Raw genomic sequence first — 16,448 nt, forward strand, 5'->3', positions numbered from 1 at the left:
TGGCCCTTCCAGTCCAACACTCTGTGTCACATAAGAACATAAGAGAAGCCCTGTTGGATCACGCCAATGGCCCATCCAGTCCAACACTCTGTGTCACATAAGAACATAGAGAAGCCATGTTGGATCAGGCCAATGGCCCATCCAGTCCAACACTCTGTGTCACATAAGAACATAAGAGAAGCCATGGTGGATCAGGCCAATGGCCCATGCAGTCCAACACTCTGTGTCACATAAGAACATAAGAGAAGCCATGTTGGATCAGGCCAATGGCCCATCCAGTCCAACACTCTGTGTCACATAAGAACATAAGAGAAGCCATGGTGGATCAGACCACTGGCCCATCCAGTCCAACACTCTGTGTCACATAAGAACATAAGAGAAGCCATGTTGGATCAGGCCAATGGCCCATCCTGTCCAACACTCTGTGTCACATAAGAACATAAGAGAAGTCATGTTGGATCAGGCCAATGCCCCATCCAGTCCAACACTCTGTGTCATAAGAACATAGGAGAAGCCATGTTGGATCAGGCCAAGGGCCCATCTAGTCCAACACTCTGTGTCACATAAGAACAGGTGTTAGCACATACAGCCGGGACTGCGGGAACTGCACTGGCTATCAATAGTATACCGGATTCGTTACAAAGTGCTGGTTATCACCTTTAAAGCCCTATATGGCCTAGAACCTGCCTACCGTAGGGACCGTCTCTCCCCATATGTTCCCCAGAGGGTACTCAGATCGGAATCACAAAATCTATTAGTAATCCCCGGGCCGAAGGAGGCCAAATTAAAGACCACCAGAGACAGGGCCTTCTCGATTGCAGCCCCCTGCTGGTGGAGCCAACTGCCAGAGGAAGTGAGGGCCTTGTGGAACTTTGCGCAGTTCGGCAAGGCCTGCAAGACCTTTCTCTTCTGGCTGGCGTTTAACTGACATGGCACCTATATCTCAGGGAATATGAAGAAACGCCGTCGCCACTGAATTAGCACTAAATTAATATTCTGTTTTGATTGTCAAATGTGTAATTTTTAATATTTATTTATTTTAATTGTTTGTTGCGATTTTATATTGTGAGCCGTCCTGAGCCTGCTTCGGCGGGAAGGGCGGGATATACGTAAATCAAATAAAGTTAAGTAAAGTCTTGTGAGCTGTTCATTGCTTGGTGAGTTTGATATCAAGGGTGTGGCTGATATATTTTTGAAATCTATTTATGGCCTTTCCTGAACCCAGGGCTTCTTCTGTAATGGCTTGAGAAACCTCAGATCTTTGTTACGTCCTTGGAAGATAGTTATCAAACTTCCCAATGAATTCTCCTTTGTGCTTTCACACTGCAATCTCCCTTTGAATTCTTTTGCGGGACAACTTTTTGATCAGTGAGGGTTCATTCCTTAAAAACGTTAAGAATACAAATATTTTCAAAGGCGACCTTGCCCGCTGCTTGCACTGGGCCTCAGTTGCTGTTGAATTGTGTTGCTTTGGGTCACATTGAGCTATATCACTATTAGTGGGTTGGATTCCAATGTGCCATTTATACAAGATCAGGGCCACTGCAAGAGGGAAGAGCTGAGAAAATTGTGCTCCAGGGTGGAAGTCCTTGGATCCGCCCAAACGCTGCACTGGATCCAACCCGATGATCTGAGCCATCAATAAACTGCTAGGTTTTGGTGGAGAGTGTTGCCGTGCTGTTCTGACATAGAAGAGCAAGATTCAAATTCAGTCACACCTTGGAGCCCAACAAAAATGTTCAGGGTAAAAGCTTTCGAGAGTCAAAACTGGTCATCTAACGTCTTTGCTTTTTCTTTGCTTGGGGGCCAGATCCGGCAGCTGGAATCCGCTCTCCTCTCCCTGAAGCACCAGAAACACCAAAGCCCACTGGAGATCGCGAAAGCGGCCGAGCAAGAGAAGCAGAAGAGCGAACACTTGCAGAAGGAACTGATCTCTGCTACCAGGAAGGTCTGACAAAGATAAAAAGCTGTGTTATGCAGGGTGGGGAAATGAGCCCCAACGCTGTACTGGAGCGATTCTTCATTGAGCCAGAATTTGAATTCGTATCTCAGTTCAAGTCACCTGAAAAAGAAGATGATGATATTGGATTTATATCCCGCCCTATACTCTGAATCTCAGAACGGTCACAATCTCCTTTACCTTCCTTCCCCCTCCCACTACAGACACCCTGTGAAGTAGGCGGGGCTGAGAGAGCTCTGACAGAAGCTGCCCTTTCAAGGACAGAGTCTCAGAGCGGCTCACAATCCCCTTTATGTTCCTCCCCAACAACAGACACCCTGTGAGGTGGGTGGGGCCGAGAGGGCTCTCCCAGAAACTGCCCTTTTAAGGACAGAGTCTCAGAGCGGCCTACAATCTCCTTTCCCTTCCTCCCCCCTCCCACAACAGACACCCTGTGAGGTAGGTGGGGCCGAGAGGGCTCTCCCAGAAGCTACCCTTTCAAGGACAATCTCTGTGAGGGCTATGGCTGACCCAAGGCCATTCCAGCAGGTGCCAGTGGGAGGAGTGGGGAATCAAACCGGGTTCTCCCAGATACTATTGACCCGTCATGAGATTTGACTACTCTGCCAATTTATTTATTGTGTGCTTAAAACATTTATTAACCGCCTTTGTTTCTTTGTGTGCCTCGAGAAGGCTCACAACGTAGACCGTTGCGGGGGGGGGGGGGGGAGGGTAGCCATGTTGGTCTTCAGCAGAACAGGTAGATGTGAGTGCAGTAGCACCTTTGGGACCAACAAGATTTTGGGGTATAAGCTTTTGAGAATCAATGCTTTCTGTCTCTAATGAAGTGAGCTTTGACTCAAAATTTCGCTGATGCTCCGAAAATCTTGTTGGTCTCTCACTTTGCAACACAGACAAAACACACATAGAATACATTAAAAAAAAACCCTAAAAACCAAAAATTTTAAATCACAGCTTGGAACTGTTAGTATTCTCAGGGCTTCTTTTGTAGCAGGAACTCCTTTGCATATTAGGCAACACCGCCCCCCCCCCAATGTAGCCAATCTTCCTGGAGCTTACAGGGCTTTTAGTACAGGGCCTACTGTATGCTCCAGGCGGATTGGCTACATCGGGGGGGTGTGGCCTAATATGCAAAGGAGAGCCAGTTTGGTGTCATGGTTAAGTGTGCAGACTCTTATCTGGGAGGACCGGGTTTGATTCCCGCCTCCCCTCCCCTTGCAGCTGCTGGAATGGTCTTGGGTCAGCGCGGTAGCTCTTGTAGGAGTTGTCCTTGAAAGGGCAGCTTCTGTCAGAGCTCTCTCAGCCCTGCCCACCTCACAGGGTGTCTGTTGCGGGGGGGAAAGATAAAGGGAATTGGAAGCTGCTTTGAGACTCTGATTCAGAGAGACGGGCGGGGTATACATCTACGGTCGTCTTCTTCAATTCTGGGGAGCTGCTGCCGGTCTAATGACCCTGTTGGTTCAAGGGCCTGCTTCATTATAAGGCAGCTCCACGTATGTTCACATATGAATGCCCCTGTACAAAACAGGATGTTGGACAAGAAAATACTTCTTTACACAAAGGATGTTGTGATGGCCGCAGGGAGAAACAGCTTTAAAAGATTGATGGAGGATAGGTCTGTCAGTGGCTTCTAGCCCTGGTGGCTGAGGGGAACCTCCACATTCAGGGGAACTGAACCTCTGAATCCCAGAGCTAGGAGGTGACATCAGGGGAAGGCCTTAGCCTTTGTGCCCTGTTGTTGGCCCTCCAGAGGAACTAGTTGGGGCCACTGTGTGAGACAGGAGGCTGGATTAGGCGGACCATTGGTCTGATCCAGCAGGGCTCTTTTGATGTCCTTATGAAGGCCTCAGCCTCTCTGCCCTGTTGTTGGCCCTCCAGAGGAACTGGTTGGCCTCTGTGTGAGATAGGATGCTGGACTAGATGGACCATTGGTCTGATCCAGCAGGGCTCTTCTGATGTTCTTATGAAGGCCTCAGCCTCCATGCCCTGTTGTTGGCCCTCCAGAGGATCTGGTTGGTCACTGGGTGGGGCAGGATGCTGGACTAGATGGACCATTGATCTGATCCAGCAGGGCTCTTTTGATGTTCTTATGAAGGCCTCAGCCTCTCTGCTCTGCTGTTGGCCCTCCAGAGGAACTGGTTGGCCTCTGTGTGAGACAGGATACTGGTCTAGATGGACCATTGGTCTGATCCAGCAGGGCTCTTCTGATGTTCTTATGAAGGCCTCTGCCTCTCCGCCCTGTTGTTGGCCCTTCCGAGGATCTGGTTGGTCACTGTGTGAGGCAGGATGCTGGACTAGATGAACTATTGGTCTGATCCAGCAGGGCTCTTCTGATGTTCTTATGAAGACCTCGGCCTCTCTGCCCTGCTGTTGGCCCTCCAGAGGAACTGGTTGACCTCTGTGTGAGACAGGAGGCTGGACGAGGTGGACCCTCACTGGTGTGATCCAGCAGGGCTCTTCTGATGTTCTTATGAAGGCCTCAGCCTCTCTGCCCTGCTGTTGTCCCTCCAGAGAACTAATTGGGGCCACTTTGTGAGACAGGAGGCTGGATTAGGCGGACCACTGGTCTGATCCAGCAGGGCTCTTGTGATGTCCTTATGAAGGCCTCAGCCTCTCTGCCCTGTTGTTATCCCTCCAGAGGAACTGGTTGGCCTCTGTGTGAGACAGGATGCTGGACTAGATGGACCATTGGTCTGATCCAGCAGGGCTCTTCTGATGTTCTTATGAAGGCCTCAGCCTCTGTGCCCCGTGTTTGGGGAACTGGTTGGGGCCTCTGTATGAGACAGGATGCTGGAATAGGCGGACTATTGTTCTGATCCAGCAGGGCTCTCTTCTGATCTTAAGGGGAATTGTCCAGGCTGATCCAGGAGGGCTGCATTCTTAATTCCCATCTCTGTCTGCTCAGCCACGCTCTGAGCTGGAAGAACAACCACAGAGCCTAGAGCAGTTTGTTCTGATCTAGCTGACTCACCGGAACACTGGTTGTGAGTGTGAAAAGCTTTTCAGCTGCAGGCTAGAATTTATCAGGTCTCTCTCTTGCTATAGACTGGTATCTGCGCTTGGCTTGGTTCAGACAAACAAGCGATCCCCTGATCTTGCTGTTTTTCTAAAATTAGATTAAATTCCTTAACAGGTCAGCCAAATGAACGCCCTGGAACATGAGCTGGAAACCATCAAGCTGGAAAACGAAGAGCTGCGGAAGAAACAGGTCAAGCTGGACGAACAGCTGATGGAGGTACGTCTAAGTAGCAAACCTTTCTTTTTTTGCTCTTTCCCGGAGATGATAGGAACTGCGAAAAGTTCTCTTTGCAGACTGAGGTCTTTTGCCAAGAGATTTCTGTGCAGCTTACGGCTTGCAGGTTTCCCTCTCTGCCAGTTTATCCTGTACAGTCGCAAGATGAAATTGTCCCACAACAGAATATTCATAAACATTTACTGCCCACCCTTCAACAAGAGTCACTATCCAGGGAGATTTAACAATAAACAGAAACATCGAACGACTAGGAAATCATGAGAAAATGCATCGAGAAATCCCAGAGAAAAATTAGAGCGGCTGAAATATTAGAAATGTAAACAGCTGACAAGTTTCAAAGAAGCAGGGTGCAGATAAAGCAATTAAGGCCAACGTTCCCTTAAGCTGAGGAGTCTTGTGAGCAAAAATTATACTTTTTTTTTACTTTGTGAGCTGCTGGCATTAAAGTTTTGAGCGAGCAATTTGGCTGCTGCCTAAATGAGTTAGCTCTGGGGCCACCTTTCCTGAGCTAGGACAGAAATGTGTGAGCCGGAGGCTGGAAAACGGTGAGCTTGCTCACACTAACTCAGCTTAGAGGGAACACTGGTTGAGGCAGTGTTAATCAGCCACTGGATTAAAGAAATAAAAACGCCACCAAGAGCTAGGAAAACGAGTAGGTTTATTGTGAGGGAGTCAACAGATGTGGTGCCAGATGAGCATCCGAGGAGAGATGCTATTCCGAAGTTGTGGTGCCACAACTGAGAAGGCCCTGCTTCTTGTTATTCTCCACCCTGATCTCTGGAGGGGAGCACAGTGTCATGGGATGGGAAAAAAAGAATAAAGCAACCTTGTATGTATTTTTTGGAACTTTATACAGGGAGTGGCAAGGGTTTGCTGTACAGATTGCCAGAAACTCCGTGATAAAACCACAAACTTGAAAATACCAGTGTCACCGCGCGACATCCCTGGCGTGATGACATCTCTTGCACATGATGCCATCGTGCTGGGGACGTCACGCTTGGTCATGGCTGTTGGGGGTGGGGGTTGCCAGCCTAGGGGTAACCAGTGAGGGATGGGGGGACTTACAATGAGAAGACCTAGGCCTCATGGCCAGCATCACAGAGGAAGTGACATCATCATGCCAGCCACGTCTGGGCAGCGCTCTGGTATTTGAGCAAAAACTCTATGGTAAAACCGACTTCTACCATAGAGTTTTTTCCCCTAATAGCAGAATTCACCTGGATGTGGCTGGTGTGGTGACATCGCTTCCTGTGTGATGCTGGCCTGGAGACCCTAGGCCTTCTCCTTTCTCCTGGTAAGTCCCCCATCTGAGAGGTGAAGCTGAGGTTTGTCAAGTGCTGACTTCTGTGGGATATTCTGTTGTGGACAATGGAATTGGAAGAGATATTTTATTTTAAATGTTTACACTCTGATTTTCTCTTGCACGCGGGAGAAGATGCAGTCGCGTCTTCCCTTCCGCAGCTCTTTCGATCTCTACGGAAGACTTCTTATTCCGGATTTTCTTTATCCAGTGGCTTTTTTTCTCTACGCAAACGACTTCTTTGCCCCCCCACCCCCTTCTGACTCCTGTAACTTTCTCTCCCCTGCTCACTCTCTTCCCCCGCTGGCTAATCCTTCTCTAGACCCTGGTGGTTGGAACTAAGAGAGACGGAGGCAGGGGTCTGCCAGAAATAGCGCGTGAAGGTAGAACAAAACTGTTTTTCCTGTCATTCCACTGCATGGAGGATCCCCCCCCCCAAAAAAACCCCATTTCATTCCGTTTCGTACCTTTTCTCCTCCTCTTTCTCTCTTGTACTACAGAATTAATACCAAATAACTTAACGCTCGCCCATGCTTTGTGAAGGAGCCACTCTTCATTTTAACGGAACTGTCAGATGGGGGTTTTTTGTTTATTTGGGCGGGAGATTGTTTTATGATTCTACGTTTTATGGCCATAGTGGTTGTTAGCAGCCCTGAGCCTGCTTGCAGGGAGGGCGGGCTATAAATTCAATAAACTAAAATAAATACAATTATAACTGAGCGGGTCCAACGCATGGAAGAGACGGGATTGCCGTGATCGTAGCTCTTTTTATTAGGTTAAAAGGTAAAGGTAGTCCCCTGTGCAAGCACCAGTAAACAAGACATTAGTCCGCATATGCAACAAAAATACAAAATTTAAAGCATTTATGAGCTGCTTTGCTTCCTCCCAGAGCTTAGGTAGGTTAGAACAGAGATAAAATGCACCTCAAACCAAATCTTTTAAGAACCAGGAAAGGAAAGGTCCCCTGTGCAAGCACCAGTCGTTTCCGACTCTGGGGTGACACTGCTTTCACAACGTTTTCGCAGCAGACTTTTTTACGGGGTGGTTTGCCCTTGCCTTCCCCAGTCCTCTGCGCTTTCCCCCCAGCAAGCTGGGGACTCGTTTGACCGACCTCGGAAGGATGGAAGGCTGAGTCAACCTGGAGCCGGCGACCTGAACCCAGCTTCCGCTGGGATCGAACTCAGGTCGTGAGCAGAGGGCTCCGACTGCAGTACTGCAGCTTTACCACTCTGAGCCACAGGGCTCTCCTCTTTATTAGGCTATAGCGTGGTAACTAGTGGCTCAAGAAGACTGCCCAACTGGGCCAACTATATACAGTTCAAGGTTCCCGCGCTAGGACGCCATTGGACCATTCAAACCAGCAGGGGGGCCCGTGATTGGAGCAGTGCAGCAGGGATTTGGATCCTCCTGACCATTGTTCCCGAGGCCCCAGGCTCAGTCCTACAGGCTTCAATGAGCCAGGCAGGAACACTAGGCAACAAAACATTAGCCCACATATGCAACAAAAGTACAAAATTTAAAGCATTTATGAGCTGCTTTGCTTCCTCCCAGAGCTTAGGTAGGTTAGAACAGAGATAAAATGCACCTCAATCCAAATCTATTAAGAACAAGGAAAGGAAAGGTCCCCTGTGCAAGCACCAGTCGTTTCCGACTCTGGGGTGACACTGCTTTCACAACGTTTTCACGGCAGACTTTTTTACGGGGTGGTTTGCCATTGCCTTTCCCAGTCCTCTACGCTTTCCCCCCAGCAAGCCAGGGACTCATTTGACCGATCTCGAAAGGATGGAAGGCTGAGTCAACCTCGAGCCGGCGACCTGAAAACCCAGCTTCCGCCGGGAATCGAACTCAGGCCGTGAGCAGCGTTTAGGACCGCAGAACTGCAGCTTTAACGTTCTGCGCCATGGGGCTCTTATTAAGAACAAAAGAACCCCCAAAATTTCTAATCGGAACTCAGGTCTGCTAGTAGACTTAATCAAATGCAGTCCTAAAAAAGCCATCTTCAATTGCCTCTTAAAGTTCAGAAGTCAGGGGGGAAGTTGTTCCATAAATCACAGGGTTGCCAGATCCAGGTGAGGGGAAATCCTGGAGATTTGGGGATGGAGCCTGGGGAAGACAGGGACCTCAGTGGGGTACAGTGCCCTAGAGTCCACCCTCCAAAGCAGCCCTTTCCTCCAGGGGAACTGATCTCTGTAATCGAGATGAGCTGTAATTCCTGGAGATCCTCAGGTCCCACCTGGAGGCTGGCATCTGTCAAGCATCGATATTTCCCAATAATCGGTCTTTTGTTATTGAATCAAAAGTTGCTTTATTGTAGAAACTCCGTAGCTTTGCCAAGGACAGAATCCTTGGAAATAATGACGTATACAGACTTACATAGTTACTTTATAAGATAGCTTCAAAGGGTACCATACAGATGCAATTTGAGTCACGGGTTCAAAGGTTACTACATAGTATCTCTTTTATTACTAAGGAATGTAGGCTATTAAAAACATCTCCCTTTCTCACACTTTCTCGGAGAGCAGATAAGACCTGTCTGTGTGAATCTGGGGGAGAGGCACCTCACACTACTACCAGCCAGGCTAACCTAAACATCCTTGGGCCAGATGGATTTATTACTTGCCCTTAGGTTGTAAACGAGGGGGGAGCAGGAGAGGTTGGTGTTCTGCTCTTTGTCTTAAGAGAAATGGCACACAGAAATATGCATGCTTGACAGCATCTCTACATAATGGTGGGTGTGCCACCAAAAAGGCCTTGTTTCGTGTGCCCACCATACAAGGTTCTTGGATTGGCGGGACAGTCAGGAGAGATTCCCTCTGTGATCTCAAAAACCCAGGCTGGAATATATCCATGTCTTTTACTGGCAATTGCTGGGCAGCAGTTAATTCCTCTAGCAGGGAACGGGGGAGTATTTTAGCTGCTATCAAGGATGCTGGTTAAGCTGCTTGAACTCTGAAGCCGTTTCCAGCAAAATGAAAAGTGGCTCAGAGGCTCCGTTTTCTGTTTGCCCCCCTCACCTAATCCATTTGTTCTTTTGTGAAGGTCAGAGTCTTTCCTTCCATACTCTTTTTTTTCTCTCTGCATGCCTTCCATGGAATTATCAGGTTGAAAGCGGCTGGGTTTGTTGCAGGGTTCCCAACTCGCCTGCAGCCTCCGGCTATGGTACCATAGAGTTCTCCCTCCCAAATTGCTAGAGTGTCTGGGGAAACCATAGAGTTTTCCTGGAAACTCCTAGAGCATCCGGCACACGATGTGACATCATCACGCCCCTGTCATCAGGGGAGGATCCCCCTCCCCATTGGTCCAATGTGGGCAGGTGGGTTGGGAACCTCTGGGGTGGGGGGAACCCCACCTGGCCCGGGAACTTGGCAGCCCTAGTTTGCTGATCTCTCCAAGGTTGTTTTTGGGAAATACAGACTGATTTCTCGCTGGCAATTGCTCCGCCCCTTCACTTCTCCTTGCATCTGCACAAGCCATTGATTCATGAGAACATAAGAGAAGCCATGTTGGATCAGGCCAACGGCCCATCCAGTCCAACACTCTGTGTCACACAGTGGCAAAAAAATTTATATATACACACACTGTGGCTAATAGCCACTGATGGACCTGTGCTCCATATTTCTATCTAACCCCCTCTTGAAGCTGGCTATGCTTGTAGCTGCTACCACCTCCTGCGACAGTGAATTCCACATGGTCTTATGGAGGCCTCGGCCTCTCTGCCCTGTTGTTGACCCTCCAGAGGAACTGGTTGGCCACTGTGTGAGACAGGAGGCTGGACTAGATGGACCCTCCCTGGCCTGACCCAGCAGGGCTCTTCTGATGTTCTTGTGAAGGCCTCGGCCTCTGCCCTGCTGTTGGCCCTCCAGAGGAACTGGTTGGCCTCTGTGTGAGACAGGATGCTGGACTAGGTGGATCGGGCTGGTGGTCCATCTAGTACAGCTTCCTGCTCCATATTTTTATTCAATCCCCCCTTGAAGCTGGCTATGCTTGTAGCCGCCGCCACCTCCAGTGGCAGTGAATTCCACATGTTAATCACCCTTTGCGTGAAGAAGTACTTCCTTTTATCCGTTCTAACCCGACTGCTCAGCAATTTCATTGAATGCCCAAAAGTTCGTGTATTGTGAGAAAGGGAGAAAAGGACTTCCTTCTCTATTTGCTCCATCCCATACATAATCTTGTAAACCTCTGGCATGTCACCCCGCAGTCGACGTTTCTCCAAGCTAAAGAGCCCCAAGCGTTTTAACCTTTCTTCATAGGGAAAGTGTTCCAAACCTTTAATCATTCTAGTTGCCCTTTTCTGGACTTTTTCCAATGCTATAATATCCTCTTTGAGGTGCGGTGACCAGAACTGCACACAGTACTCCAAATGAGACCGCACCATCGATTTATACAGGGGCATTATGATACTGGCTGATTTGTTTTCAATTCCCTTCCTAATAATTCCCAGCATGGTGTTGGCCTTTTTTTTATCGCAATCGCACACTGTCTTGACATTTTCAGTGAGTTGTCCACCACGACCTCAAGATCTCTCTCTTGGTCAGTCTAATATGCAAAGGAGCTCCTGCTAGAATTCCACCCCTGCACCTGTGGCTCCCAAAGGTGGTGTGGGTGGGCTTTTACAATGGGAGGGGTCACTTGTCTCTCTTTGTGCCATCGCTGCTGTCAGGAGGGGGCTTCTGGCCAGGAGGGGATCCCGTTCTGAAGTCGTGCTGTGCTTCATCTCTCGGGCAGCGGCTCCACTTGAGCGCCGGCATGAGGCTGAGCCAGGGCCTGCACCCCCGTGAGCTGCAGGCACACCAACCACCAGGCTGCGCCGTGGTCCCCTGGGAGCAGCACCAGCAGCTGCGGCACCAGCTCTTCCAGGCCGAAAGGAGGAACCAGCGCCTGCAGGAGGAGCTCGAGAATCGGACCTCGGACACAAACATGCCGCAGGTACGCCTCTTCCTCTTTGTGGTCCACCATTGGGGTGGGCAGATGGATTAGACCCCAGGGGTACCTCCCTGGGCCTCACATGAAACTGCCTTCTGGGTCCATCAAGGCCAGTATTGTCTACTCCGACTGGCAGCAGCTCTCCAGGATCTCAGGCAGGGAAAGGCCTTTCACATCCCCTCCCCTCTGGTCCTTTTTAATCGGAGATGCTGGGGATTGAACCTGGGACCTTCTGCATGTAAAGCAGGTGCTCTACCACTGAACCACAGCTCTTCCTCAAAGTAAAGGACATAAGGACAAGTAAGAACATAAGAGAAGCCATGTTGGGTCAGGCCAGTGGCCAGTCCAGTCCAACACTCTGTGTCACACAGTGGCCAAAAAACCCAGACGCCATCAAGAGGTCCATCAGTGGGGCCAGGACACTGGAAGCCATTGCACTGTGCCCACCCCCAAGCACCAAGAATACAGAGCATCACTGCCTCAGACATAAGAACATAAGAGAAGCCATGCTGGATCAGGCCAGTGCCCCACCCAGTCCAACACTCTGTGTCACATAAGAACACAAGAGAAGCCATGTTGGATCAGCCAGTGGCCCATCCAGTCCAACACTCTGTGTCACATAAGAACATAAGAGAAGCCATGTTGGATCAGGCCAATGGCCCATCCAGTCCAACACTCTGTGTCACATAAGAACATAAGAGAAGCCATGTTGGATCAGGCCAACGGCCCATTCAGTCCAACACTCTGTGACACATAAGAACATAAGAGAAGCCATGTTGGATCAGGCCAATGGCCTATCCAGTCCAACACTCTGTGTCACATAAGAACATAACAGAAGCCATGTTGGATCAGGCCAGTGGCCCATCCAGTCCAACACTCTGTCACATAAGAACAGAAGAGAAGCCATGTTGGATCAGGCCAATGGCCCATCCAGTCCAACACTCTGTGTCACATAAGAACATAAGAGAAGCTATGTTGGATCAGGCCAATGGCCCATCCAGTCCAACACTCTGTGTCACATAAGAGCATAAGAGAAGCCATGTTGGATCAGGCCAATGGCCCATCCAGTCTAACACTCTGTGTCACATAAGAGCATAAGAGAAGCCATGTTGGATCAGGCCAATGGCCCATCCAGTCCAACACTCTGTGTCACATAAGAGCATAAGAGAAGCCATGTTGGATCAGGCCAATGGCCCATCCAGTCCAACACTCTGTGTCACACAGTGGCCAAAAAACCCAGGTGCCATCAGGAGGTCCACCAGTGGGGCCAGGACACTAGAAGCCCTCCCACTGTTTCCCGCCCAAGCCCCAAGAACGCAGAGCGTCACTGCCCCAGACAGAGTGTCCCATCTATACTTTGTGGCTAATAGCCACTGGTGGACCTCTGCTCCATGTTTATCTCTTGAAGCTGGCTATGCTTGTAACCGCCACCACCTCCTGTGGCAGTGAATTCCACGTGTTAATCACCCTTTGGGTGAAGAAGGACTTCCTTTGATCCATCCTAACCTGACAGCTCTGCAATTTCATTGAGTCCACACAAAACTTCCTTCTACTGAATCAGACCCTTGGTCCATCAGTGCCGGTATCGTCTGCTCAGATTGGCAGCTGCTCTCCAGAGTCTCAGGCAGAGGTCTCTTACATCACCTCCTGCCTGGTCCTTTTAGCTGGAGAGGCCAGGGATTGAACCTGGGACCTTCTGCATGCCAAGCAGAGACTCTGCCACTGAGCCACAGACCCTCCCCTACTGCTGGTTGCTGCCAGTCGCCTCTTGTGCCACTGAGGGCTGTGAGAAAGCCACGCCCTTGCAGTGCACTGGGGGTCCCCTTCTTGTGCCGCCGTTCATTTGGGGGTATTTTGGCTGAAAAACCAGCACTGGTGTGGCGTGCTTGCAAGGCAGAGAGAGAGAGATGGTGTTACATAGAGGCTGGAGTGTCAAACTTGGATCTGGGAAACCCAAATTCAAATCCCCACTCTGCTGTGGAAGCTCGCTGGGCGACCTTGGGCCAGTCCAAAATTCAGCCTCATCTACCTCGCAGGGTTGCTGTGGAGCTAAAACAGAAGAGAGGACTATGATGTCAGTTGCTTGGGTCCCCATGAGGGGGTGGGAAGACAGGGCATAAATGAAGTCCTAAATAAATAAAGAGCATTCCGGTGTTCATCTTTGAAATGCTGGAAGCTAAGAAGAGGGGCGTTCGGTGTCTACTGCCAATTCAGGGCTTTTTATATATATACAGCAGGAACTCCTTTGCATATTAGGCCACACACCCCTGATGTAGCCAAGAAGAAGAAGACTGCAGATTTATACCCTGCCCTTCTCTCTGAATCACTCAGAGCGGCTCACAAACTCCTTTATCGTCCTCTCCCACAACAGACACCCTGTGAGGTGGGTGGGGCTGAGAGAGGTCTCCCAGAAGCTGCCCTTTCAAGGACAGAGTCTCAGAGTGGCCTACAATCGCCTTTCCCTTCCTCCCCCACAACAGACACCCTGTGAAGAGGATGGGGCTGAGAGAGCTCTCCCAGAAGCTGCCCTTTCAAGGACAGAGTCTCAGAGTGGCCTACAATCGCCTTTCCCTTCCTCCCCCACAACAGGCACCCTGTGTAGTGGATGGGGCTGAGAGAGCTCTCCCAGAAGCTGCCCTTTCAAGGACAGAGTCTCAGAGTGGCCTACAATCGCCTTTCCCTTCCTCCCCCACAACAGGCACCCTGTGTAGTGGATGGGGCTGAGAGAGCTCTCCCAGAAGCTGTGCTTTCAAGGACAGTCTCAGAGTGGCCTACAATCTCCTTTCCCTTCCTCCCTCACAACAGACACCCTGTGAGGTGGGTGGGGCTGAGAGAGCTCTCCCAGAAGCTGCCCTTTCAAGGACAGAGTCTCAGAGTGGCCTACAATCGCCTTTCCCTTCCTCCCCCACAACAGACACCCTGTGAGGTGGGTGGGGCTGGAGGAGGCTCTCACAGCAGCTGCCCTTTCAAGGACAGTCTCAGAGTGCCCTACAATCTCCTTTCCCTTCCTCCCCCACAACAGACACCCTGTGAGGTGGGTGGGGCTGAAGAGGGCTCTCCCAGCAGCTGCCCTTTCAAGGACAGAGTCTCAGAGCGGCCTACAATCTCCTTTCTCTTCCTCCCTCACAACAGACACCCTGTGAGGTGGGTGGGGCTGGAGGAGGCTCTCACAGCAGGTGCCCTTTCAAGGACAGTCTCAGAGTGCCCTACAATCTCCTTTCCCTTCCTCCCCCACAACAGACACCCTGTGAGGTGGGTGGGGCTGAAGAGGGCTCTCCCAGCAGCTGCCCTTTCAAGGACAGAGTCTCAGAGCGGCCTACAGTCTCCTTTCTCTTCCTCCCCCACAACAGACACCCCATGAGGTGTGTGGGGCTGAGAGGGCTCTCCCAGAAGCTGCCCATTCAAGGATAACCTCTGCCGGAGCTATGGCTGACCCAAGGCCATTCCAGCAGGTGCAAGTGAAGGAGTGGAGAATCAAACCCGGTTCTCCCAGATAAGAGTCCGCCCACTTCACCACTACACCAAAATGACTTTCCAAGAGCTACACCAAACTGACTACCACTCCTCCAAGAGTTTACGGTAGGCCCTGTGCTAGGAGGATAGGCTACATCAGGGGGTGTGGCCTGATATGCAAAGGAGTTCCTGCTACAAAAAAAAAAAGCCCCAACAGTCGTAGAGAATACTGAAGGGTGAACGGTGCATCTCAAAAGCTGTGTGTTGACCCTACAGCAGATACTAATCTTTAATCTTCCGCCATTCACTGCCTGCGTCCGTAATTTTTCTTCTTCACCGCTTGCTCTGTGTGGCCCGCTTGCTTTGATTGCTCAACCGGTGTGCCTGTTGTGTGTACGCATGCCTGTTACTAAGTGAAACGTGCTGTTTTTAAGACCCCGGGGTGAAGTCTGTATCCTCCTTGCCTTCTTTCCTCAGGCTTTGCTTCCAGAGCAGCGCGCTCTGCATGTGGACACCTACAGGCGGATCGGGCACCTCTGATACCCCCTTTGGCTGCTAACGCGTCTCGTTCCGTACTCACAAAAACTGGCCCAGGCTGAAAAAACTTGGGGAATCCGACTGCTTCTTCGTCCTTTTTTTTTTTTGCGCTTGTTTTTAATTTAAACGCTGGTTTTATTTCAAAACTCTCCAGTATTATGTTTTCTTTCCCCCGCCCTTTATTTATTTGTGTCAGAAATCTAACTTTTTTTTTTTGTTGTCCGCGTTTGTGGGAGAAACAAAATCGCACATTTGCTGTCTTTGTTTTTTAAAAAAAAATTGTTTCGGGTCAAACTTTTCGGTTTTTTAATTTATTTTATTTAAGAACCGGTCGCCCGGGAGAGTTTGGAAAGAGAAAAACGCTATTTTTTGTTTTGTTCCCTGCAAATTTTATGCTGTAACTATTTTTACAAAAAACAAAAAGGTATTGATTTTTTTATATATCGGATCCGAAAGAAGAAGAATTTGAGTTATTTATACAGATTTTTGTACGAGATGTATAAGTACTTTTTAAAACGGGGAAAGAGCGACACTTTTTAAAAAATTTGTAATTGGACAAATAAAATACAAATTTTAAGTATGTGGGTGTCTTGGTCTTACTAACGAGTAGACAGGGCTTTTTGTCGATCCAGCCAGAATTTTTATTTTTTAGACCGGCTCAGCTGATGTTGGAAAAGCCAGATTGGGCCCTTCTGGGGCATACAAGGACCCTTATCCTGGCACCAGTTTCCAGATGAAATCCTCACAAAGATAAGGCTGGCAAGTGCCTCCACCACTATGGTGCGGGACTCGTGATGTCATTGCAGTGATGTCATCACACTAGGGACACTTTAGGATTCACTATTCCTAGAGCATCACACCAGAAACACTCTAGGATTCGTGGGAAAACTCTATAGTACCATAGAGTTTTTAGCACGAGTCCTAGAGCATTCCTGGCATGATGACATCACTTCCAGGTGATGCCATCACCCCAGGGACGGTGCGAGCCAACACGACGAGGCTCTTGGGGGGCAGAGATC

General features: G+C 49.6%; 1 protein-coding gene across 1 annotated transcript in view; it reads left to right on the plus strand.

Annotated features, from left to right (window-relative positions):
• NIN (ninein) overlaps positions 1–16,009 on the plus strand; it is a 133,999-nt gene extending 117,990 nt beyond the window's left edge. Inside the window, 4 exon segments of the mRNA XM_060261416.1 lie at positions 1,811–1,948; positions 5,094–5,195; positions 11,242–11,442; positions 15,370–16,009. Of these exon segments, the coding sequence (XP_060117399.1) occupies positions 1,811–1,948; positions 5,094–5,195; positions 11,242–11,442; positions 15,370–15,432 (504 nt within the window). The 3' untranslated portion in view covers positions 15,433–16,009.
• The last annotated feature ends 439 nt before the right edge of the window (positions 16,010–16,448 follow it).

The sequence above is a fragment of the Heteronotia binoei genome, chromosome 21 (genome assembly GCF_032191835.1).
Source record: "Heteronotia binoei isolate CCM8104 ecotype False Entrance Well chromosome 21, APGP_CSIRO_Hbin_v1, whole genome shotgun sequence".
In the NCBI taxonomy this organism is placed as follows: domain Eukaryota; kingdom Metazoa; phylum Chordata; class Lepidosauria; order Squamata; family Gekkonidae; genus Heteronotia; species Heteronotia binoei.